At 39.2% G+C, this 26,128-nt stretch overlaps 4 protein-coding genes and 1 long non-coding RNA gene across 6 annotated transcripts; all 5 read left to right on the forward strand.

Annotated features, from left to right (window-relative positions):
• Positions 1–14: 14 nt before the first annotated feature.
• Positions 15–389, forward strand: LOC135803912 (mitochondrial ribosome and complex I assembly factor AltMIEF1). The gene is made up of 2 exons (XM_065317647.1): positions 15–182; positions 250–389. The coding sequence occupies exons 1-2, from the start codon at positions 15–17 to the stop codon at positions 286–288; spliced, it is 207 nt and encodes a 68-aa protein (XP_065173719.1). The 3' UTR covers positions 289–389.
• On the forward strand, positions 304–844 carry LOC135803910 (mitochondrial translation release factor in rescue). Its single transcript, XM_065317645.1, has one exon. It carries the CDS (start codon positions 304–306, stop codon positions 760–762), a length of 459 nt encoding a protein of 152 aa, XP_065173717.1. The 3' UTR covers positions 763–844.
• Positions 845–1,536: 692 nt separating this feature from the next.
• Positions 1,537–4,769, forward strand: LOC135803909 (sphingosine-1-phosphate phosphatase 2-like). Of its 2 annotated transcripts, none has more exons than XM_065317642.1 (6): positions 1,537–1,927; positions 1,993–2,097; positions 2,170–2,450; positions 3,328–3,578; positions 3,639–3,811; positions 3,877–4,769. In XM_065317642.1, exons 3-6 carry the CDS (start codon positions 2,171–2,173, stop codon positions 4,292–4,294), a joined length of 1,122 nt encoding a protein of 373 aa, XP_065173714.1. In that variant the 5' UTR covers positions 1,537–1,927; positions 1,993–2,097; position 2,170; the 3' UTR covers positions 4,295–4,769. The 2 variants fall into 2 exon arrangements, with proteins under 2 accessions (XP_065173714.1, XP_065173715.1); XM_065317643.1 differs by having other exon boundaries at positions 2,007–2,097.
• Positions 4,770–5,807: 1,038 nt separating this feature from the next.
• LOC135803906 (cell surface glycoprotein 1-like) lies at positions 5,808–19,002 on the forward strand. Its single transcript, XM_065317640.1, has 6 exons — positions 5,808–5,961; positions 10,946–11,232; positions 11,609–11,974; positions 15,282–16,409; positions 16,752–16,847; positions 16,910–19,002. Exons 2-6 carry the CDS (start codon positions 11,056–11,058, stop codon positions 16,937–16,939), a joined length of 1,797 nt encoding a protein of 598 aa, XP_065173712.1. The 5' UTR covers positions 5,808–5,961; positions 10,946–11,055; the 3' UTR covers positions 16,940–19,002.
• A 621-nt stretch (positions 19,003–19,623) lies between these two features.
• Positions 19,624–24,475, forward strand: LOC135804057 (uncharacterized). The gene is made up of 3 exons (XR_010550964.1): positions 19,624–19,985; positions 21,254–21,292; positions 23,493–24,475. It is a non-coding gene; the product is annotated as an uncharacterized lncRNA (long non-coding RNA).
• The last annotated feature ends 1,653 nt before the right edge of the window (positions 24,476–26,128 follow it).

Genomic DNA, 26,128 nt, shown 5'->3' on the forward strand with positions numbered 1-26,128 from the left:
TCAAAACTTGCAAAATGTGCGTACTTGCAAGTCGTCAAGTGCTATCGCTTTATAAAAGTCTCCTTCGCTACAGTCAGCAAGTCCAGTACACAGATAAAGCATACTTTTATAAAAAAATCAAATCAGAGTTTAAACTTAACAAAAACCTGGATAATCCAGGAGATATCAATCATTATTATAATGTAAGTTGTTGCAACACTACAATGTTCAATTCTATCATGATTATTTACTATTTTGTCTTATTTTTAGAAAGGTTTAGCTCTTCTTGAAAGACATTCAGTTCTGTAACTTAAACAATACAAAATGTTGAACACAACTGTAATTAGAAACCATCAAATTGTAAAACACATTAATATTTTCATCAACAACACCTACATATGTTATAAACACACCAATATAGACTACTCCAAAGTACCCATATTAAGAGAATCAGAACTAGATGAGCAACATGTAAGAGGAGCTGGCCCAGGAGGACAAGCCACAAACAAAACATCAAATTGTGTTGTCCTCAAACATCTACCCACTGGAATTGTTGTCAAAAGCCACCAGAGTCGTTCATTGGATCAAAATAGGAAACTCGCAAGGAATATTTTGATTACAAAATTAGATAACCTAATAAATAAAGAAGACAGTGTCCAAGCACAAATGGACAAAATTAATGGTAAGAAGAGTAATGAAATGGATAGACGTCGTCGAAAACTTGGCGAATTAAAGGAGAAGTGGAAGGAACGTGAAAAAGAAAACGTAGATGTAGTTAAATAAATAATAAATGCATAATAAATGGATTTGTTGGGTATAAAGTTATGTACATTATGAAGTAGTAAAAATTATGTAGTTGACTTAATTATTTTATGATTCATTTTGACTTACACGTGAGAAAAAAGAAAGATAGTATCTCTGAATGACGATATTAATGATTTTTTATTAGTTTGTTCAGAAAATAGTAAATAATGTAAGTGGTTTTGATAATATGAGTTATCTTAGTAAAAACCCACGAAACTTTTGCTCTACCTGCGCGCAATCAATTTGTTTACATTTAAACTCAGGAGGTGGGGATTATTTATAGGATTATTTGCTTTTGCGCATTAAAATATATAATAACAATGAAACTATCAGATAATAATTTATTCGCGCGTGTCGCCATCTTGTTTTGCTCCAGATTCGTCGCAACTCCGAAATCTCACTCGAAAAGGAAGTAAAAATCAATACAACTTGGAAACTAAAGCTCCTAAAGAAGTTATTTTGCTTCTTATTTAGTTTCTCAATATAGACGACCCAATAAACATCGCAATAAGTCGTACAATATTACACAAACTATAAAAAAACTGCGAATTCTTGTAATTAAAACATAATAAAATCAATTTGAATATAATAAAAACAAATTGCAATCACATAGACACATAAATATGATTATAAATGTTGACTTGACGACGCAATTCGAATTCTCAATCCATTGTGTCTGAAAACACATCAATTTACACCTGCCATTTGATAATATAATTGAGAACCGTGTGCAGTGCGCACGTGCACATCCCAAGTTTTAAATAATAAAGCAAGTGATAAAGCTGCGCACGTAATCTATTACGATTCCAAGTCTACGGTTTTCACAGTTTACGACGTTTCGTCACACGAAAACACACAAACCGGAGATACGAAGTGTACAAAGACTGCGCACACGACGAGTCTAACGACCGCGATATCGCGAATAGACGCGAATACCACCGCCGCAGCGCACATCGAGATTCGACGCACATTGATATCGGAATCGGAATTGTGAATTCATGCGGCTGTGAATTGGAAACAGTTTGGCCTGGTCCGTCGTGTGGCACGTACGTATCGCGTGCTATGGTTGGGTTCGGTTGGGTTAGACATTCGGAATTACGCATTGAAACGCACTGAAACCCTCGAACTTTGCATTGATTCAAAGGTATGCACGGGTCGCCCTCATGTCGACCATTTAAACAATTAATTAACACACTTATTAATGCGAAGCGGTGTGCGTGAAGGCTGCAGTCCAGGCTCAAACTCGTGAAACATTCAGAATTACAGCTGACTGTGATATTACATTACAATTTAATTACAATTCTTAACCCTCAAGTAAGTAGACATTAATTAATACATGAGGTCATATGACACAACTTAAACTTATACTAATTTGAATGTTTTTAGAATGGAAACTATTGAGTACTTAAAGAGCCCTGAGTTGGTGTATAAAGTACAAACATTTTTTGGCATCAAGCGAGTGGATTCAACAAAACAAGCCAGCATAGAGAAGACAGACAAAGAGAGTTTTACGATAGCCTCAAAGTTCTTACATTATTTCTTCCTGTTTGGGACTGAGTTGGGCGATGAATTGTTTTATTCCATGTTTATTCCATTCTGGTTTTGGAATATTGATGGATATGTTGGGAGGAGGGTTGTTCTTGCTTGGGCAATTGTTATGTACACAGGTTAGTATCAAATTAATAATATATTAATCATTTATTTCTATTTTATAACTTAAACTTAACCAAAATGGTTTTATTTGATAGATTTTGAATAAATTTCATAATTGTTTTCAATTAACCTGAAATATCTAAGAATATACAAAATGCACAGCATTGATATGCATATTAAATTAAAGAGAAATTAATTCTTCATCAAATGCACATAATCTATAATATAAAAATGAATTGCAAAATCTGTTAGTAAGCGCATAGCTCAACAACGCCTAGATCAATTTGGCCAATTCTGTTTTTAAAATGTTCGTTAAAGTGCAAAGATGGTTTTTACGGCGAGAAAAATCTGAATCATTGCCGGGAAAACCCTAAAAACAGCTCTTTTCTATAGGATATAATTTGGCATTGAGTTTCAATTATAGTTATAGTTAAATAGTTGAATCCGAGATGGCGCGCTGATGCGCATTAATAGCAATTCTTTATATAATTAATTTCTTTAAAATAAAATAGCGAATCTTATTGATAGAGTTAACACATACTATGTCGAGAACAAGAGAGTAAAAACAAATTACATTTTTATTAAACACTACCGGGACGAAGTCGCGGGCAAAAGCTAGTGAATTATAAATAATTGCATTGCTTTCGAAATGCAAAACCAAAAAGCAATATTTTTGAGTGGCGTTGCTGTGCCTCGTAACCCGATCTTAAACAGTGATACTCATAAATGTCTCATAATATTATTTTGTTGATAAAAATTACATTTATTGTATGAATGAAGTAGTACTACACAAATATTTCCATTCAAAGATAATCAAACAATTACCCTACTCAACATTGATGTTATCTACTCTAGACTAAGATTATTGTCTTATATAAATTATGTTTTAAGGTCAAGGAATCAAAGACATAGTAAGATGGCCCAGGCCCGGATATCCGGCGGTTCGAGTCCAGCAGAAATGGGCGCTCGAATATGGCATGCCCTCAACTCATGCGATGGTCGGCGTGTCAATTCCCTTCTCCGTCTTGTTGTTCACATTGAACAGGTACAAATACACCACGGAGATCGGGCTCACATTCGCGGTGCTATGGTGTTTATTGATTTGTGTTAGTCGAGTTTATTTGGGGATGCACACTGTGCTGGTAAGAATAAAAATTAATCACATTATTAGAAAAATTCTTAAAATTTTGATTGGTTTACAGGATATTCTGGCAGGACTTGCACTAGCCATTATACTTATGTTCCCATTGGTGCCATGCGTTAATTACTTAGACAATTACTTCCTTACAAATCCGATGTCGCCGATTTTGATACTGATGTCGTCGATTCTTATGATAGTTTACTATCCCAATAGTGAAAAATGGACGCCTACTAGGTACATACATACATAACCTGAAAATATTTTGAATTCAACCTAACTTTCATTATTTGTCATTTTAGGGGTGATACAACAATGATTATCTCCGTTACAGTGGGTTTACACATCGGCGCATGGTTGAATTATCAAACCGGTAACATGTCCGTCGCTGAATTATCTCCACCTTACGAAATCTACTGGCCATCACAATACATGTGTCTGTGTATAATAATGCGAATGATCTTGGGTCTGGCGATCATCGCACTGGTTCTAACAACATGCAAACGCGTCTCATACAACTGGCTATGCGCATTACTGGGTCAAAATCCGGATAATATTAAAAACAGCGAGAATTCCCTGGATAACAAGCATAAAACCTTCGTGGAATTGAGCTGCAAATTTATTTCCTGCGCCATTGTCGGGCTACACATCGTTTACTTCATTCCATTGTTATTCCGCTCCTTGGGCATTGAACGGCCCACATTCTACACGGAGATTTGATAAATTTATGCTATTGCTATACGCTTTACGCCGCAGCATCACACATCTAGTAACTATATTGATGAATCATGAATAATCACGATGCTTCCAAATCGATGAACCGATTTAGATAAGAGAGTAGATGCTGTACGCTTCAAAGCATGCATATGTACTCATTGTTTTATGAGTACGACAATCAACATGTTTATAATGCACCAAATTCACAATCTAGAAGTATGTAATCAAGTGATAATTCGTTCGTAATTTCTACGACGCGTTCGTACGCATATGTAAGTTATTGATAAGCAATGTTGCCACTGATCGCCGGGATAGCAATCTAATCGTCAATACTAGTACTAGTCAATTGAGCAATCAGCAATGCAATTTCATGTTCAAAGAACGAATTTTATATTGAGCAATATAATTCCAAACTTAATAATTGCACGCAATTTAGATACTTATATAACTGTTATATTAAAATTCTTGAATTCAACAATTTGTGACCTTACATAACCTTACATTTTTCGGCAGCTATCAATTTCAATTTATTTCGGTTTAAAAATGCACTTTAAGCTGTAATGCGTTTGACTTTATTGATTTTTGAAGAGGCGGGCTACTGTTCGCTGCTTGTGACCCTTGAGGTTCTTGTAAACTAGCTGCATACGGATAATTGTAGTGGGGCAATGAATCATCAATTTATTTCGGCGCCCCCTAATCTCGCGTCGCCACCCTCTACAAACACACGCATACAAAAAAAAAACGTAGTTTACAGAGTGACACTACAATTTTCTTTATTTACTGCCTATGCCTGCTATTGAGCTTGTACTTATTGCATAAATTAGCATTTTTGGGGTCATTTGGATACGTAAACGAATTTTATTATCGTTGCAAATAGTACAATCATTAAATAATAGTGTTTTGTTATTTAGTGCTTTAAATTTAGTAAACATAGTTAAAGAAAAGAAAGTAATATAGTTAAAGAAAGTTGATTTGTTGTATAAAAATAGCAAAAAGAGACTTTGTGCACTAATGCGCAGAAGCAGAGGCCATTTTGTTTAAATTTGGTTACCGGTGATATTGAACTAACCTCAAAATTATCGCACGTTGTTCCTCTCAGGATAAAAACAAAAATACCGAGTTATAACATTTATTTTATTATTTATCGTTTGTCAAAGAGAAAAATAAGCCTAAAAGTTTTATTTTGCGTACGTGAGTTGTAATGAAATACTGTTTTTGCCTAAAACGACAATACGTATGCAACTCACATCGCGATTAGTCCTTACTCAACAACGTGGCCGATCACCGCTAGCAGGATTCAACCACCCCCTGGATTTTCGCAGTTACCGTGGGTGAATCCGGTGAATCAGCCGCAACCACGTGACACCACACCCTGTTGGTGCCCTGTGGCCCGGGCGGCGCGCCGCTGGTGCATTTTCCAAGCCACTGTTGGCACCACTGCAGCGTCGCCGGTTTGAACGCACCAATCGCTCGCGTGCATCTGGTGGGGACTCGGCCGCCATCTTTCAAACTTGCGTGCGCGTTTATATGCGCGCACAGCACTCCGACGCAGCCGAGCGTTCCTCCTAGTGCGGTGCGACCGGCTTTGTGTGTTCCTAGCCCGATTTCTGTGTAAGTGCCGTTCGTTTTTAAGCAGAGCCAACTTTTTACCCGGATTACGTTCGCCAAAGGTGAGTGCCGTACGCATTTTCATGAATTAAACCGGGCGCCGAAAACAAATCTCCATCCGCCGCAAACGCAGCGGCATGCGATTAGCGAGCGCCGTGAAAGATATCTGCGATTTAAAACAAAAAAAAAAAAACGACAAATGAAAGACGGTTGGTGCACGGAGCGCAGCAATCCAATCGGTTTCGCCCTTGTTTTGTACTTTTCCATTGGAAAGACTAAATCGTATTAGATACAATTGAATTTAAGAGTTTTCTGGTTTTTAAGTTATCATGTTCGTGTGAATGTTGAACGTAGAAGTTGATAAGTTCTTCGCGACAAAAGTCCGTCTTGCATGGATGAGCAGTGCCCTACGGTGCGAAAGTCGCAATATCGGGGCGGGCGGCGATTCGCATCGTGCATGCACGCAATGTGCCCCGTCGCTAGCCGCTGTCGGGTGGTTGTGGCTCCCCGGGTGCCCTTCATGCGCACACGGACATGTCTCGCCTTGGTCGCGCATCGCACGCCGCGCGTGTGTGCACCCAGCTGTCACACGGAAGGGTGTTGGTTGTTGGCTGGGCATTAAGTGCCTCTGATACCCACATGATACAACACCGACACTCTTTAAAAGCCCAACGCAACCAAACACGCAGATGTCATTGTTTTCACGCTTGCAAATTTCCAACGTAAACGCGAAAACCGAAAATAACAAATGGCCGCCACTCTCGTTTGTTTTTCGTTGTTTTTCTCAAGAAAAACAGGTTATCGCTAATTAATTAAGTCATAATTCGAAAAAATAGACGAAGCCCCAGCGGTTTCTACCTGCGTTCGCCGATGTTTACAAAGTGTAAGACCGCATGGTAACCCTATCCATGTTTTTTCTTGCATGCGCGAATTGAATCAAGCATCAACCTTCGATACATGATAAATTAGATCAATCAGACCAAAGATGATGCTTGTTTCGCCTTGCTGCCTGCATGTTTAAGTCAATACGAGTTGATTTGACTTAAACACTGCTGCATTTGGTGTTGGCGTTGTGTCTGCAGCTTGCAATGCAGGGCTGGCAAGTGTCATATCTACAATGTCGACCTTGTAACCCCAATTGGCTGCGAGCGCAACATCTTCGCTACTGCGCTTACGCACACATGTCAACGCCAACCAATCAAATCAAAGCAAATTCTTACATGCTACAATATTTACAACAGCAAACGAAAAACAAACGCGCAAAATGTTATTTATATTTATTCATTCCGTGAAGTTTGTAGTTTTACTGATACGAAGACTTTAATTACGCACTTATGGCTATCAAGTGTATATATCACTGGAATTACATGTCGTGCAATTCGAGCAACTGTTTACACGCTCGATTATGTTATGCCAAGTATTTAAATAATCACATTTCATCCAGAACGTTGACATTTGGTGATACAATTGCAGCGATGTAATTATAACTGATAGATAAACGACGCGAAACAATTGAATGTGACCGCACTTACTTAAGTCGTCCGTTCGAGCGTCCACAACGACAAAATGTCGATTTTATTTTATTATTAAAACTTCCAAAATGTTTATATTCTTTTATTGTATTGTTCATGTACTAGTTGCGTATTCCGTGTAAATGCATGACTCAATTGTTTCGCTACACGTGTTTGTTGAATTTCGAACGCTTCACGCTTCATTATCAACAATTACGAGTAGCTTGATTAATGCACACGTCTGCGTTAATGAAATAATTGTAACGCAAGTTATAATTCACTGGTAATTACATCAGTAATTCGTTTCACTCACATTTCATAAACACTCGATTATATTCCTACTGTAATTTATCGTTTGGTGTTGTTATTAAACGAATTAATTCATTTGTTTATTTGTTTTACTTGTCATACAGTGTGTTTGAGATTCGCGTGAGAAAACCGCGCGCAGAGCAGATGGTGTTTGTACAATGCCATTTGCAATTCGCAAGATAAGAGTGCGACGATTGGCTCTCTTTCATCATTTTATGACTGTGCACTTTTCTAGCTGCCCGCGTTCGACAATTGTGCAAATGCAAACATAAGCCTATGACTTATATGTGTGTGTATGACTATGCGCTGCACATAGCACATAAATTAAAACACGCATTAAGGAAAAAAAGACGAACGTACGCATTAACATATGTTATTATGTCGGCGGCGTGTAGTGGTACTCGACCGTTTAGAATCGAGAATTATGATTCCCTCGTTTTTTCTTCTTCTTCTTCTTTGACAATTTGTATGTTGATATAAACGTAAGAATGTGCTGCACCAACTTGAAGCTTGCGCGCGTGTTTAAAATTAACTTTTATTTGCATTCTTTGCGTTTCTTTTCGGTTGCAATTCTGCTTTTGAGGTCGTACGTGTTTGAGAACAAAGTTTAGATTACAGTTAAGTGGGTTTTGAGTAGCTCCTCATGTTAAGGTGGGGCATTTTCATACATTTTCATACATCTTCATAGTTTCGGGTCTTTGGTGCTAGATAATTCCGCTTCTGGTATGTTATGAACAATTACATCCGCGGTGATTTGTTTCGGTGAGCATGAATTTGATGTTAAACTCAACGAATTGTTAATCTCTCGCAAAGCTTCAAGAAAATTTTCTTTATACTCAATATTTCCAGCACTTTTACTTTTGATGGCTCTGGATTTTTCAAAAATAATAGGATTATTATATATTGCACTTTGTGAACGTTGTTTTATCTCTTCTATCTTGTTTTCTTCAAAGTTATCCTTCATTTTACAACCTGTGGTCGTCAAATCTTCTAGTTCTTCAATGTCCGTTAATGAATCGTGCCTGGTTTGCTTGGAATGCCTTCCATCTCTTTCTCTTGTACGTAAAATCGACTCTTTATGTTCAGGCTCTTCGTTTTTTAAAGCAATACAGTTGTTATCGACCACATTATCGTCCGCATCATCAGCACTTGTGGCAGTCTTTTGACTTTTACTCTTCGAATCGACTATCGATGGTCGCGTCCGCATTCCTTCCTCGTATCCCTCGTAGATATCCCCGCCACATCGCACATCCGCCTGATAATTCCGCTGCGTATTATCACCACCGCGGTATTCTCGCTCGGAGTAATCACCGGGCGCGACGAAGGGCGGAAGCGGGAACTCGGGCAGATTATTCAGAAGGTGTCTCATATCGCGTCGGTTGATATACCAACGCATGACTAATCCTAAGAATGTCATTAGTAATGCCACCAGCGTTATTGAAAGGTATGCATTTTTTCGTATTGGAACATTTTCATCACTATTATCCCCACAGTCATCTATACCATTTCGCAGAAGTAAAAGTTTGACGCATTTACCGTTTTTACATCGGAAAAAATCATCCTGAATGAAATAATTATTGCAAGTCCTGCGTGCGCATTGGATTTCATCGCTGGCGTCGATGCAATGCGCGTAGTGATCGCAGATCTCGTGCTTTTGATAACATCCGCTCATGTCAGCGCATTGATATTGATGGCTCTTGCAGAGCATGGACGTGGTGAAGGCAATGCGCACCGCGTACGGGTAGATGTCACTGCAGGTATACTTGAACTCGAAGACGCTGCCACGCATGGTTATGCCCGCAGTGGAGGTGGTGGTGGTGATATTGTGGGCGCAGGATATATGCTGGGTTTCTTCGCTGCGTACCACCAGCTGCAGGTGATGGCAGCAGTCGGCTGCGTTTGTGCATGCTGTGTGGTTGACCAGCAGTGTGCGCTCGACGTTTGCGACGTGGAATTGCAGATAGCTGCTGTATGAGAGCAGTTTGTAGACGCAGCTGCCATCCGTGCGGGCTTCCAGCAAATGGGGGTCGTAGTTTACCGAGGTGATGATGCCACCGGATGAGGTGCGCAGTTTTTCGTGGCATTGGGGCAGATCTTGAGCGTGGAACATGGTAGTTAAACTCAGAACGATAAGAATAATCATTTTAACTGTCATTATTGTAATTAATGTTAATTGATTTGACAATGTGTCAATAACATATTGTTCAAGGGTAGAATCTTCACTGGAGATCTCTGGGTTGGACATGCCCATTAGCGTGTCAAATATTAATTAAGCAGCGTGTTAATTAAATGGGAGATTGCGATCGTTGTCATTAAGAGAAGCAGCTGGGGAATGTGTCATCAACTGTTTTGTACTCGAAATATTTTTCAATTCTCAGAAAAAAATATTTCACGAAAAACTTTCTATTTTGTTGTTATTATATCATATTTTAATCTTATCCGTGTCAAAAAAATGTCAGCCGTGCAGGTAAAATATGTTGAAAATAACAAAGAAACGTAGTTTGCTGGCATATTTCATGGCTAGCCAGACAATGCATAAAAGTTTTTCAATGTTTGAAACATCCGCAGGCATGGTAGGGATATAATGTGATTTCATTGCGTCCATATAAATAAGAATGGGCCAACAAAGACCGGCTAAATGTAGCAAACAGCGAACGGAAGTGACAGAGGCGACGCTGAAATTCCAAATGACTCAATTGCTTGATATTCGTGAAATACCAGTGAGGTACGCGCAATGAGTAAACGCTAAACACAGAAACACGCGGTATTTCGCCTAGAATTAATCATTAAGAGCTTGAAAAAGCGCAAATAAATGATAATCAATTTCAAGAAATCAAATTGTATCACCGCGCGGCGTGTTTTATGTTTACTTTTTATGTTTTGCAATAATTTCGCTACAATAAATTCGTGGACGATTCGTGGCGCTTTTTCACCCACGATTAAATCCGCCCATGTTAATTTTTCTCATCAACGACTCGCGCACAATGCGCGCATTATCGCTGTCCAACATTATGGGGACATTTAATAATGCGCTTTAAAAATAGCTCGCGTTTCCTTCGCGATAAGCGCACTTTGCATCGTCAGCAAGATGTGTACACTCTTATCGGGTGTATTCACGTGAATCATTGCATTACCAGCCGTTATATATAATATTTGTAATATTTTTTTAATACTCCTCTCTCGGTGATTTGTTGACTTATGTTTGTTTGTTGGTTGGTGATTTCAGCGATTTTATCACACACGTTTCTCACGTTTTGGACCGTCTGCATCGCGCGAATTGGATAATTTTACTACTCGCTAATTGTTTTACACAAGACTGAAAAGAAGAGTATAAGCATGGGCGCAAAGCAGTCAAAGCGGTCGGTGGATATTACGACGACGCCGAAGAAGGGCGAGGCTGAGTCGCCGGTCGAGGGCGAGGGCAAGGTGGAGAAGATTGCCGATTTGGACGCCAAGCTGGAAGCCAAGGTCACCACCAACGGGTCTGTCAATCATGCGGAAATCGAATACGCTGTAAGTATTCAGCTTCAAATATTTATTATCTATCTATATAAGTAAATATAGATAGATGGGTGGAAAACTAAATATTTGTCATTGTTATGCGCTAGATATTTTCTCAGATTGGTATTTCTAACAGACTTTTATGACTTTATCAGGCGTCGTGTTTTGTAGCTTAATTCGTGAGTAATTCTTCTGGGAAAAATTCCGCCCGTATTTCACTGCGATTGATTCTTGTTAACTTCATTGATCAATTTAAGTAACAATGCGCATTAGTAACGCCTGCGTCTTTATACTCGATTTAAATGTTTGATTGTTCAACACACACACAGTCAAGTTGTGTGGCGATGAAGATATATGTTGACTGAATGTTGATGTCGTGTTGTTTTAGGACAAAGAGGAGACCGACAAGGAGGCCGACGGCGACGACAAGGAGAAGGAGAAAGGCGACGCGATGAAGGTCAACGGTGACGCGTCCGACAACGAGGGCAAGCAGCCCGAAACGCCGGAAGCCGAGCGCGTGACGAACGAAACTTCCGAGCTGAACGAGAAGAACATCGAGAAGAGCACCGAGAAGTCCGAGGAGGCGATCGAGGAGAAGACGGACGAGAAAATCGAGGAGTCGCTCGAGAAGGAAAAGAAAAAGAAGGAGAAGAAGAAGAAGTGGTCCTTCCGCTCCATCTCGTTCTCGAAAAAGGATAAGTCCAAGCCGAACAAGGACGGCGACAAGAACGGACACGTCAAGGAGGAGGAGGAGGTGAGTGTGTGGAGGACGCGTTTTTTTTTTTTTTTTGGTTCTGCTGCTTCTTCAATATGATGATTGAAATCGCATTGAATTTTTCAATGTATCGCAAACGCACGCGCGCTGCATGTTAATATCTCGCGTAACGCACTGCTGCTTCCGGTCGTTCGGACACCGGGTGCATCCATATCACCACATCGTACAAATATAATACAAATTCAACGGACGTGACGCCCAGGTTTATTTTAGCTACTCGTTAACATTGTGTGTTAACTGCTTGTACTTTTATATCTATCGGGCGATATTTGTTTGTTTGTATGCGCTGAAAATCTCAACCCTCGTCAGCCCCAAGTTTTTAGCATTATCCAGGGGCGGTCGGCGAATAATTTGCGATCGATAAAGCCGGTTGTCATGGCGATTCAGCAATTTTCCCAACAAACCACACTTGTATATCTTTCGAAATTTCAATTTACTGCTTCTAAGTGTTATTAGAATTGCCTATATTTGCGTTTGCTGCATTCTGCGTGGGTTTTGCGCAAGACATTTTTCTGAAGCTGTCGGGACTGACAACAGACACAGCGTGGGCGGACGATTTCTTCTCGTCTGCCAGACATCTTATGAGTCACGCGATCGGAAAGCGACTCATCGTAGTAAAATGCTCTTCAAAACTATTTTTTTGTTTGTTTGTGATAATATCGGTTTTGACTGCTTGTACAAGTAGGTAATAATCTTGTGAAGTAGATTGCGATTAGTGCGCACATGTGCGCCACACGGTGTCAAATACTGGTTTCTAGTATGTATGCATACAGGTTTTGCGTATAATAGTTCTGCACTCGCGTTTACCGAGGGCGGCACCGTGCCGTCGCTGAATTTATGCCGCGACGTGGGTAGGCGAGGAGCGCTGCTTCAGCACCACACCCGTGCGCGCGCGGTCATCCGCCCCGACCTACCGCAATTATCTCGCAGTTGGCTTGCGCGCTGTTAGACGCACTCCGCGGGCGAATGTTTATAAATAGCCCGGCGCAGGCCCGCGAGACTTTCGAGCGCGCTATCACACATACTCCGGCGCGCGCGATACCACGCGCAAGCGAATTCTAATTAGAACTTCTTGTTGCGCCGCGCGCGCGCGCGCGCGCCATTCGTCGATGAGCGACGAATGGAACTCGTTTTCGGCACGTGGGACGACGCCGCGCGACCTGCACGACTCGCGTTTTTAATATTCGCTGAAGGGAAAAATGGATTGATTTAATAGGTGCATGTTGGACAAGGCGATATTAGGTGCATGCGCGCCACCTTAATATTCATTAATAAATCTTTATCGCCAGGTCGCGGCGCGTAGGTTTCGCAGGTTGGTTATATTTACATGTGCGTAAGGCAAAGGTTTATTGAACTTTGACGGGCTCATGTTCTAATCGTCAAAGTGCAACGACTGGATTATCAATACTTTAGCCGTTTAGCATTTGTAGTTGTTAGTCACCGGCGTCTACGGAATTAGCAGGGATTGTTATTTGACTTTGAGAATTCGCGTGTTTTTTGGGCCATTGTCCAATGTAAACAGAAGTGCATTCTCGGCGACAAATTATTTGACCGTCGATGTAATTACATGCATAATTTTATTCTTAGAACGGAAACGTTACCCACTCGCACATTGGGTATGTGTGACTCTTGCGCGCTGAAATTGATTGCGATCGTTGTGAAGTTGGATGAAGTCGTTCGCGATGCACATTCTTGAACCAGTCCGGCGAGTTGGTACCGATATTTTTGTACTCATTGCATGCGATCGCGATTAAATGCACACATCCTCCAGAGACAGATTTGTTAGATTTAATTTAATTTTGTGTTTATTTTTAATATGAGATTTCATGCCAATTAATTGCGTCGTTGATCGACCTTGATGAAAACACGGATTTTCAGCGTTTCCCGACGATTTCGATAAATGCGTAGAATTTGTCCTGAACATGTGTGATCAAGTGTTTGCGCTGTCTGATTTATCTCCAACGAGTGTTCCGAAAACATGACTTTTATTTGCTATTCGCCAGAAAATTTTTGCTACATTTTCGTAGAAAAAGTATTTAACTTGTAGTGGGTTTTTAAGGTCAGTATCAAACCTAAAATTAAATGGGTTTGATTCGCACCTGTTTTTTGATATAAATATTTGCTCCTTCGGCGTAGGTACTTTGCTTCGCATCCTTGAAGTCGCACGCTCAATAACAATTTACGTTTTCCCACGTTGATATTTGACACTGTTGTGTTGTACAATTCGATATCTATCGAATATTATCTTTCGTTTACACGTGCGCGGTGGAGCTGTTGATGGATGCGGATTTTGGTCGTGAATCCATGCTAAAAATATATGCAAGAAAAACATTTCTAAGGCCAGAGCACAGAAATATGTAGTCATTGAAAACTCGTAATAAAAATAACGCGCATTTGCGTAAATAAAATCGTGTAGTGTGTGCATTCACACGTTTCCGGCTCGCCAGCCCGCCAACGCTTAGATTATTGCGTTTTATTGCAAAATTTGTGCTAAATTGGGATATAGTTTTGGGAACAAATTGCGTTCTAATATCTGTAAACTCGTTCTGAAGGCGTTTCACGTTTCTACAGAGTTTGTTTATGCTGAAATATTTGCAAAAATTGTTTATCTGCACATGGCGTATGAATGAGTGCGCGTAGACATAGCAATGCATACATATTCCGGCGGTGGCGATGGAATTCGCGGTCCGCAAAGTCGTGTAGGGTGTAAGCGCGGCGCGCCGGCCGGTGTGTGCCAACTCAAGAGCGGCGGCTATAAATACGCGAGGAATCTCGGTGCGGCTCCCAGTCGCTCTGCGAAGACGCCGGCTTGCAGTTGAGACATCCGAGCTCACAAGTGCCTTTAGCGAAGTTTTTGCCCTCCCGTGTTGTTCGTTGATTAGTCCGCGCGCACTTTGGCGGCTCGCTCTCGATCGTAATGGACAGCCAGGTAACTCAAACGACCGAATGGCTCGGTGTCACTTCATCCATCATCATTTTTCTGTGTTCCTCTGTGTTGATCGCGAGCGGCGTCAAATTTATCGTGTGTTACTTAATCGGGAAGCGGCCGCAACAGAGGGTACTTGATTTGTTGATTGATTTGTTTTCTTTCCACAATTTTTATTTGTTGCTTTTATGTTTTTATCCGTTCCGTGCAGTGGTATATCCGAATGTTTGTCGACGTCTAGACTGAAGTTATGTACTAACGTTAAGGATCTTAATAGAGTTTAATTAATCATTTGCAATTGGTCATGCAGTTCCAGCAGTGGTTATCGTGGGTTTGAAATGGAATGTTTGTCGGTTACAGAATGCTGCATCACCCACTGCTGAAAGCCCGAAAGCTGAGGATAAGCCTGTCGATGTGAAGGAAGAGGCGAAAATCGAGGAGAAGCCTGCTGAGGAAGCCGCCACTGCTGTGACAAATGGCGAGGCAGTTCCCGAGGAGGTCACAAAGACCGAAGCGCCTGCACCTGTCGCTGCCGAGGCGCCTAAAGAAGAACCCCAACCAACTCCTGTCGTTGAGGAAACCCCCACTGTAGTAGCGGATCCCCCTGCTGCTCCCAGCAACAACGAGGTATCCGAACCTGTTAAGCCCGTGGTCGAGGAACCGACCAAAGAGGTGCGTAGTGAGGAAGTCCCTCCGCCTTTGCCGTCCTCGAACCCTCCAAACCCTATTACGGTATTCGCCGAGTCCACAAAAGCCGACGCCGTCCCCGTTCCTGAAGCGGCGGAGATTGCTCCCGAACCAGTCAAAGAGCCAGAACAGCCTAAAGTACCCGAACCAGAAGCAGTGAAAGAACCAGAAGCACCTAAAGAACCCGAACCACAGCCGGAGGTTGTGCCTGAGCCGGTTGTGGAGGCGGTCAAAGAACCGGAAGTAGTTCCTGAAACAGTTCCTGAACCTCCTAAACAAGAAGAAACTCCAAAGGAGCCGGAAGCACCGGCGCCCGAACCCACACCCGAGCCAGTAAAGGAACCCGAATGTCCAGCGCCGGAGACGCCCAAAGAACCCGAACAACCGGCGGCAACGCCACCTACCGAAGTTCCTGCTCCCGCAGCGCCTGAAACTAAAGAATCGCTTCCAGAGCCGCCCGCGGACGAACCCACGTCGCTTCCTGATCCCATCTCCGAACCAGTTGCTAATGCCGATTCCATTCCCGACATTTCCACCGAGTCATTGCCCTCGCTGCCGGAACCCGTTTCCGAGACGTTGCCCGAAACCATGTCACTGCCACCTCTTGAATCTGTACCGGTGCCACTCGCGGAAGCGCTTCCCGAACCGCCGTCCGAGCTTCCGCAAGACTCTGCGCCGAAATCTCCCGAAAAAGAACCCGCCATGACCAACGGCAAAACAAACGGACATATTTCGCCCGTCGAGGAGTACGTCAACGGCGACGCCACGACGCAGCCTGCGGTTGACGAACCTCTGAAACAGGTGAATACTCGTGTGCACCAGAATAGAATCCGGAAAGAGAGTACTTGCGTTAACAGAGAATGGCGTTGTTTATGGTTTTAATATGATTTCAGTTTACACGTTTTTTGGTTGATTGCAAATCGGCAATGTGCTAACACGCTCTGGACACTCCTTGTTCGTTTTGTTTGTTTGTTTGTTTCAGAGTCTTGATTTCTAACATGTATATGAATCCCTACTAACTCGAGACTTGTTTGTTACTAATAAGCGAATGCACTCGATTGAATTGAATTGACTTGCCTACCACTTAACGCCACATTAATTTGATTGTCGTCTCGCGACTTAAATGAAACTTGACATTTGCAGGTCAAGAAACCAGCCGATGTGATCTCGGAAGAGCAGCAACAGACTGAGGAGAGGATAGAAGCCGCCGCCGAAGTAAAGAAGGCGGAGACACCAGTGGTATGCACATAATATGAAATTTCGTACCCGGTTTTGTTAAACAGCCGCCATCTTATTTACAGGAGGCGACACCAGTGGCGGCCGAGGAATAAGCGGACGATCGAGCGAATTCTACAAAGATCAATTAAAACGTTTTTATAACTGCTTACATTGCGGAAGAAAATCAACATTCATTTCGAATACACAACATGTGGTCGTCGTAAACGTGCAAACAAAAGAACAAAAAAGAATGAAAAGACAACAAACAGTGGCAGTGCAAACTAGCGTCAAGCTGCAGCCGCACTTGGGGCCCGACCAAATCATAGATATTCGCCAATTATCTACGGACACGCGAAGCGATCTACTTGTCATCATGCGCACAAAATAATCGACACTGCGATGGTCCACGCGAGAACAACAACCCGATAGTTTTTATCTAGGATTTTACAAGAAACGCAAAAATACTCGTCTTTTACTAAAATAAGGCATTTTATATGCATTATACTGTATGTCTTTTTAATAATACTAATTATTAATATTACTAATTAAAACTATACACATTAGAAATGAGAAATCGTCATCGTAACAATATACACGACAACCAACAACCTAAGGAATAACGAATTGCTCGCGCGTCCACCCGTTGGATATTTGCAACGGTGGCCGCGAGTTTTGGATACATTTTCGAACTTTTGTACGATGAAACTTAAACAAATGAAAACAAACTAAAAACTATTGAACGAAACGCAGTTTTGATGAAGCGGAAATTTTGTAAAAATGTAATATTACTGATATAATGATAACGACAAGTATGCATATTGTTTCAATTCTGTATTGTCGATCGTACGCGCTTTGCGTCTTTTATGGTTTGCGCAGTCTGCACAAGTGTAATCAAACTGATAATGATCTTAATTATACACGAACACGCTTTTTTACTTGGATCGTTTGTCTCGGATTTTATATATTTTTGTATTAAGTTTAGAAATTTCACATCATCGTGGTGCGCTAGAGAATGATAATAAAGGGAAAATTGGACGAACAAAAAAAAATGATACACGAAAAATTCCGATACGGGAGCAAGCGACAGGTGGACGGAGACTCGACGAATCTAAAATATATAAATAGTAGATTAGTTCTTACATATCTATCTATCTGTAGTTTGTATATCTAAAAGTGTATTATAAAAGTTATAATCGTTTCTTGAACACTTGAAAAGTGCATTTTATTGGTTGTACTTTTAAAATACGTTTTACATAATATTATAATAAAGAGTATATGAAGAACACAGAAAGAAAGCTGCGAGTTGGAAGCGAGGGATGTGAGATGTAAGCGTACGTCAGTAATTTTATCCATTTGTCATAATCTAATCAGCGATAAGTCATGTCAAAGAATTTTTAACTTAACAAACACATACACACACGCGCCGACCAGCCAGCAAACAAACCGATGAATAGCATTCTATGCCGAATGGTGATGAAAAGGAAAAATGTATACGTTCGTTCGTTTTTTTGACTGTAATTTTAAATTCTAGTATAATTTTGATAATAACGGCAGTGCAGCTTGAATGCTTCCGGCGGCGGCGGCGCGACTGGTCGGGCGGGCGCCGCTGGATCTCATTCCAAAGCCTTTTTACACTAAACACTAATAATGATAATGTATAGTTGGCAAATTCTATATTAAACACGTTCTCTGCATGTACATTATAATTGAAACAACGAATGTTAGACGATGGTATATTAGAATGGCTTTAGCGGGGTAGTTCGAGAATGGGGAAGGAACGCGAATGAGTTTTTGAACATGTTAGTCTAGTTGTATGTAAGAAACAAGCAAGCAAACAAATTGATGCAGCAAGATCAAGTTGAGGGACATCTCTGCCAATGGAATTTAGTTTTGAATTTAATCGATTTGTAGGACGATACGGTGAATTATCTCGAAACTATGTTCTGCTGTTGACAACTGCTACACACACAGCTCTTTGATATTTCGCAATTGAACCGATTGAAACATGCTAAATTGAGAGAAGATGAAAGCAAGCAAAATGCATATTCGAAAGATTGCACTCGCCAAATCACTTAGAGTATCGACTTATCAAAACGGCTGTGTATAGAACGATTTAAATACTACTAATATGTACGTGTGAATGTGTTTATATAAATATACATGATATATAAAGATATTTTCTGTATTATTATTTATTCCTAGATGTTTGCCCATTTTTCCTACATTTCTGTTGCAGTAAAATAGATATATTTGTGCAGTATACAATGAAGTGCAATTGAATGCTTGGAATATTTAAAATTACATGCCTACCATACAGCATTATACATATTGAAAATGGACGTCGTCGTAAAATAAGCCATTAAAGTATACTTGATATGCATTCCTACCGTACAACATCCAATAATACATTTTCAGATAAATAATTATGGTAATGGATTTTGAAATTGTATCATTGTAGTTTGGCTACAGTTTAACAACTATATATGAGCTAATTACATAATGTATTTATTATCCTAACATTGAACGTATATGACCTATTTGCAATTTTAATTTAAAAAAAATAGGTGTTTACACACCTATATATAATAATGTTACTGGTTACTGGTTACTAATTTTGTTACTGGTCTCCAATTCATAATTTAATCGAAATTAATGCATTGAACGAGTACAATTCTTTTCATGTTCTGCATTACCACACTGAATGTGTCAGTGTTTACAAACAAACCAGTTTTCTTATCTCGTGCAATTTTTGAGCGGTTGCCACGCGGTTCGCCTCGTGGTTGGCTTGCCTACCACGTCAGTCTCTTATTTGTCGTCGGGTGATTTGCACGCACATTTTCTTCACAATAATTTGAGTTCCTTAATTTCTTCGCGTCATTACGTAATACTTCTAAATGCTCCTTCCATTGTGCGCGAGTGATGTGCGGCGTTCGTTAAATGCGAATTGTTTATACGCAGAGGTAAAACGGGAGTGATGTTCCGTCGGCCGTCGGATACTCTATTTGTATCCATTATTACCTTCTCGTGTTCCGAATAATTTCCCCAGATGCAGCATTCAATTCTGTATCTCCTTGTATCGAAATTTATTGCGAGAAAATTCTGTGATGCGAGTGATATTCAAAGGAATGGTAGTTTTTTTAGCATAGCATGTTTACGAAGGTGAGTCCCACACTTTTAACCAGCAAGTACAAGACCCGTCGCAACATAGAATAGCATGGTGCCGTGGAGTTGTGGTTCGCGTTTTAAAAGTGAATTGTAATTATTGTTTTATTTAAATATTCAATGATTTGAATTGTTGAGGCTTTTACTTAATGAAATTCTATTATTAATTTTTTAATAAAATAGAGATCTTTGGGTATTTATATGTATGCCGAAACATGTCGCAGTTTTAATAAAAAAGTGGTGAAATTCTTTACTTTTTGCGTTTATTAGATTATGAGTGTATCAGTGCAACACTTTTGTCCGTGCGATTCTCGCGGTGCATCATTCATAGCGAAGCATAAGTTGAAATAAGTTTAGGTGATCAGAGATGTCGCATGCATGCTCATATTAATTTTATACGCGTTTATCGCAACTCGTTGCTTGTTGAGGTAGTGCACATTGCCATTTTATAGCAAACGCGTGCCGTGTGCAATTTTTATCAGGTACTTGTTTGTTTACATCTCCGCGCAGCGTTAAACTAGACTCTGTTGCATTCAAGACGTCGTGTTTCGTGATTCCTCGGTGTCTATATATTTGATTGTGTTTTATTTATTGTGCATGAGAATTACGAGAATTAATTTTCGATCGGCTGTCGGATATACGAGTATGTATATGGATTACCAAAACCGCCCCGAATGTTTTCTCGGAAGTAGGTACGTACTCGAAACATGTAGGTCAGATGGAGATATTGAGGACAATCATAAAAATTATTAAATATTTGAAAATAAAATTACTTTTCGGTAAAATTTTTGAACAATTTAACTTTTGCAACTATTACACACTTTCAATGCGTCTGGCAGGATGATAGAATCCACCAAACTGTCTGGCGACTAAGTTTAATAGCTCTCTGAATAATATTTATATATAAAATTCTGCTTTCCTAATATGACGTAACTATAATTAAAAAATATTATAGTTTTGGGGTGTCTGGCTGGAATTGAAACCATACCAAGTGTCTGGCAATGAGCAGCGCATGTTATAATAATGTTACGAATAAAATATGCAAAAATATAGTTTACTAAAATAACGTATTTGACATTATAATTGGTTCATCTTTGTTGGCTGTTAACTGCCAAAGGAACCACAATCCAGGTTTCATAATTGGGGATCGTGCTTACCCGTGTTGGGGGCACACATAGCCGTCACGGGCTCTTGTGCCATTTATTTTTCTCCGCTGTTTGAATATAATATTACATGAATATAATGTTTTCTTTTCTTATTTACAGTATTTGCCATGCCTTGGAGTCCGATGTGTCTCTGCATTGGTAAGTTTATAATTCAATTATATTTTTCGTTTTAATTTCTGCGTCGTACATTAGTAGTTTTTAAGTAGTTTTTTTTCACGTTCCACCGCGTGTTGCAAAGACACAAGACAGTCGGGTTACAATCCGCTGTATCTCTTTTAGTTTTCGAGATATTCACAATCGGAGAAAACTCTCAAAAAATTAAAAAGTTCACTTTTTTGTACTTTTAGACACGATTTCAAAACCTTTACACCCCGTATTTTAATTATTTCCGTATTTAATTATATTATCTTCGATCGGCTGGTCGCTAGCATTTTTAGTTTAAAAAATATTTCCTAAATTCTCAAAAAACAGGATACCGCACACCCTTGGCCCATTATTTCGCAATGGGAGTAACTTCTACTGCTGCCCTCGTACGGTGCCCTGAACACGAGTCACTTACCACTAGCCTCGTACGGTGAACTGAATGGGAGTCACTTCTTCCGCTACCCATTTCAATTTATTAATAACCCACGAAAATTTGTATAAATATTGTGTGTGTGCGCCGTTGTACTCATTGTTAATTCTGTATCTCCCTGTATTGAAATTTACTGCGAGAAAATTCCGCGAACGCGATGTCATAATAAGTTCGAAATAATTTTCCCAGATGCGGAATTTAACTCTGTATCTCCCTGAATAGAAATTTATTGCAAGAAAATTCCGTAACGCGAGGTATATTGCAAGTTGTGAGTATACGCACTAGTACTCGTTGCGCTAGGAAGTGTAGTTTCTTTGATATCACACGCGAACGCGGTGTCACAATAAGTTCGGAATGATTTTTCCTGATGCAGAATTTAATTCTGTCTCTCCCTGTGTCTAAATCTATTGCGGGAAAATTCCGTAACGCGAGTTATATTGAAAGTTGTGTGTGTGTGCCGTAGTACTCGTTGCACTAGAAATTGTAGTTTTTTTAATATAACACGCGAACGCGGTGTCGCAATAAGTTCGGAATAATTTTTATAGATGTGGAATTAAATTCTGTATCCGCCGGTATGGAAATTTGTTTCAGGAAAATTCTGAAACGCGAGTTATATTGAAAGTTGTGTGTATACGCACTACTGCTCGTTGCGCTAGGAATTGTAGGTTTTTTGATATCACACGCGAACGCGGTGTCACAATAAGTTCGGAATGATTTTTCCTGATGCAGAATTTAATTCTGTCTCTCCCTGTGTCGAAATTTATTGCGAGAAAGTTCCGTAACGCGAGTTATATTGAAAGTTGTGTGTGTGCGTCGTAGTACTCGTTGCACTAGGAATTGTAGTTTTTAATATTACACGCGAACGCAGTGCCACAATAAGTTCGTAATGGTATTTCCAGATGCAGAATATTATTTTGTCTCTCCCTGTATTGAAATTTATTGCGAGAAAATTCCGTAACGCGAGTTATATTGAAAGTTGTGTGTTTGCGCTGTAGTACTCGTGGCGCTTGGAATAATTTATAATTTTCAAGTTGCTAAGAAACTTTATTTAGATAAAGTTTTATAAGATATTCACTATCAAAAATCGTGGAAATAAATTATCAAACGGGGAAGGGGGGTTAAGTTAACGAAGTGATTTATATAATTGTTTATTTCTATTTTATATGGTGTAGTATTAAACTTATAACATTGTAACACGGAGATGGAAATACTCGTATAAACTCGTTTTATATAGTGCAAAGTACGTTTTACACACCAAGGGTGTGTTAACTAAGTTTTGGTAGACTGACACAATTATACGTATGTGCGGTGTTACAAATATAGCACTGTAACAGTGAAATAGAAAAAGTAATATTTTACGATACTACACACATATTAAGTGTGAAATATCCTTTACAAAAATGTTTGTGTTAAGGCAGCCTTTGAAGTTGTACATAAAAAATATAATAAATAAAATTTTACTTTAGTTTTTTTAGTTTTATTGAGCTAAAGAAGTCACTTATGTAGTTATTTATTTTTATTTTACAAGGTGCAGTGTTTCAATAAAATATATACCACTGTTAATTTCGAGTACATATAATTAACTTCTGTCCTTGGTGAGATTCTACTTAAGCAAGTTTACAAGTACTTGCTCGTAATGATCAGATCATTGTGAGTCAAAATACCACATGCAATACAAGTGTATTATCCGACGGAACGAACATAATATTTAATTATACAGCATAGTGCGAGTTCTAACTCAAGTGTTTTTTTTTTCTGTTTCAGTTATTTCTGAATTATTACCTGTTCTGTTCTGATTACCTGTTAAATAGGTAAGTTTGTGTGTGTGTTATTACATCATTATTATATTCATGATGTAGCGTGAACTTTTTCTACTACTCCTGTCAGCACACCCTTTTTTTATTGTATTCTTAATTCTGTAATCGGGTTAACGCGTTTAATAGTTTGATAATTAATTATATAAAAGACGTTTTCCATGTTCCAAATTCGTTTTGATGGTAGAGTACCGGGAACTCTCGTTGCAAAAAAAAAGATTTAAATTCTTATTGGTGTTTTATATATCTATCACCTTATTTTAATTTTTGTTTGACTTCCATGGAGAAACAGGTATCATTGTTCTTGTTTTTCTTCTATCGCTTTAGTACTTTATACAAAATGTAGTTGTATTTTTCTTGGGTCATCCTCTATCGGAAGTCCTCCAATGATAATATAATAATATATGTAGTAATATTTTTTTATAATACCTTGTGTATTTATTTTCTTTCCTTTTGATTGAAAAACTGATTATTATTGGCGTTTTTCTTTTTGAACTTTTGATTTTGTTTTTAAATTAGTAATTTTCTTTTTGTATCTCCCTGTATATTAATTTTCCTTGAATTTACAAACATTAATAAAATTTCAAGTTTCCAGATTTTTTCTTCTTTAATTTTCTAAATACTTTTTGTAACACCCAGTATATCACATTTCCCTTAAATCCAGCTATAAATGAGAAAAGTTTATTGTTTTAATGTGAGTTTCTTTTTGCAGCATTGTTTTTTAAAATAACACCCTGTATATTTGTTTTCATTTTCAAAGAAAATGAACTATTTGCTAATTTCTTTATTCCGACAGAACTGTACGAAGTGCTACCTGCTCATATGTGCGCGGCTTAGCAGGTCGTAAGTCCTGTTTCAATATGGCGACATATATTCTGTTGACTTGAAAAGTCTAAACTAGTATTCTATTGTTAATAAAGAAATAGTATGATATGCTGACTTCTTTGATTTGTATGAACGCCTTCTATCATTTCAGGAACAGGTCTCTAAGAGAGTTCCCTCTCTCAGGGGATGATCCCCTCTATAGAAATTGTTAAAGTAACCTGTATGATTTGTGTACTCCTTCTTTCATTTCAGCTACAGGTCAAAACTTGTAAGAATATTTTTAAGTGTCGCCTCTCTTAAGCCGACTTAAAACTTAGAAATATTTAAACAAGACCTTATAAGGATTGTTTTTATAAGGAGTTCCCTCTCTCTGGGGGTGATCCCCCACCATAAAAATTGTCGATATGCCTGATAATTTCGGGGATGAAGCGCAGAGGCATCGTAGCTGTAGGATGGGCCGGGAGCAATGGACGCATCGAAGCAGTGGGCTTAGACTGTCTAACGACACGGGCCAAAAAATTTAAAAATCCGATCCTCTCCTGTTCTCTTTCTTATATCTCCTCCTCCTCCTCTTCTCTACTCTATTCTCCCATCTGTCTTCTTCTCTTCTCTGCTATTCCTTCTTCTACTTCTCCTATTTCTCTGTATTGTAATTTCTCTTATATTTCGTTGCAATTCATATATGCAACCCAAATTACATCTGTTATTTTTATATTTGAGAAAAATGCCTTCCATACCTGAGATTCGATCCGTGACTGCTAGCATGCCAGCAGGTGCACGTCTCCACTCGACCACCGAGTGTTCTTATTGTTGTTATTTGATTCTTCTATATATGTTTCAGTTTTTATCATGTTTTAAAAACATCAACACAATTTAGACAACAGCAATGCATTGTACACGCTTCACGCACATAAGATTTATATACTATATGATTTAAGACATCGATACAGAAAACAACAAAAGGGAAGCCACGAAAATAAATAAGAATTAGTTTATAACATTACAATATGCTTTATTGTCAACATTTAAAATACATATATCTTTCAAATAAAAAACATTGATGAATCCCAAATATCGTAGCAGTAAAGACTTACCTTAAAATGTGCGCACCTCCTATACTTCTTTCATGTATATCGCAGATTCCATGCCTCCCAAACTCAAAAACTGAGCACCAACGTTGTTTATCAGCAGGAATTTATAGTAAATCCTAGTTTTGCCAATATGCGAAAAGATAAACGACTGCCGATGAACCATTGAAACCATTGCAGATAATTCCATTACGACGGCCGACGGAACATCCCAAGCGCACAGGCTGCGCCACATTAGCCTGTTAAGATAGGCCGATAAAGACAATTACAGAATTAAATTAAGAAACGCGAAAAGTCGCTCGACTAACGATCGACTAACAAAACACGTGTTAACCGTAGCACAGCGCGCGATCGACTAAACTGTAAAGAGAATTGACATCAAACGTAAACAAAGCAGATAGCCCCTACTAGTACTATCTAAATATGTAAGCAAGAAAACTTACGCGCTGCGCCGACACAAGCAGCATAGCAGAGACAAAACAAAATTAAAAGCATCAGGGTAGTATTTATTACTTTTGATTCATTCATTTTTATTTGATTACCGCTCCGCTTGTGTTCCAATAATCCTAAATAATTAATATTTGAAATATTTATTTATTTATAATTTTTCGTGAATATTGGATTTACAATTTATATTTGGAGTTGACATGTTTCGCCCAGAGGGCATCTTCAT

This window comes from Atheta coriaria, unplaced genomic scaffold (assembly GCF_025399875.1).
Source record: "Atheta coriaria isolate IRGN ID8LTWV9N9 unplaced genomic scaffold, Caltech_Dcor_3.1 hic_scaffold_3_pilon, whole genome shotgun sequence".
Taxonomy (NCBI): domain Eukaryota; kingdom Metazoa; phylum Arthropoda; class Insecta; order Coleoptera; family Staphylinidae; genus Dalotia; species Dalotia coriaria.

Coding starts and splice junctions, on each gene's coding strand:
- LOC135803912 (XM_065317647.1), top strand. CDS start 15: ATGTGCGTACTTGCAAGTCGTCAAGTGCTATCGCTTTATAAAAGTCTC. Junction 183..249: donor ATATCAATCATTATTATAAT/GTAAGTTGTTGC, acceptor TCTTATTTTTAG/AAAGGTTTAGCTCTTCTTGA.
- LOC135803910 (XM_065317645.1), top strand. CDS start 304: ATGTTGAACACAACTGTAATTAGAAACCATCAAATTGTAAAACACATT.
- LOC135803909 (XM_065317642.1), top strand. CDS start 2,171: ATGGAAACTATTGAGTACTTAAAGAGCCCTGAGTTGGTGTATAAAGTA. Junction 3,579..3,638: donor TGGGGATGCACACTGTGCTG/GTAAGAATAAAA, acceptor ATTGGTTTACAG/GATATTCTGGCAGGACTTGC. Junction 3,812..3,876: donor GAAAAATGGACGCCTACTAG/GTACATACATAC, acceptor TTGTCATTTTAG/GGGTGATACAACAATGATTA.
- LOC135803906 (XM_065317640.1), top strand. CDS start 11,056: ATGGGCGCAAAGCAGTCAAAGCGGTCGGTGGATATTACGACGACGCCG. Junction 16,410..16,751: donor TTGACGAACCTCTGAAACAG/GTGAATACTCGT, acceptor TGACATTTGCAG/GTCAAGAAACCAGCCGATGT. Junction 16,848..16,909: donor AGAAGGCGGAGACACCAGTG/GTATGCACATAA, acceptor TCTTATTTACAG/GAGGCGACACCAGTGGCGGC.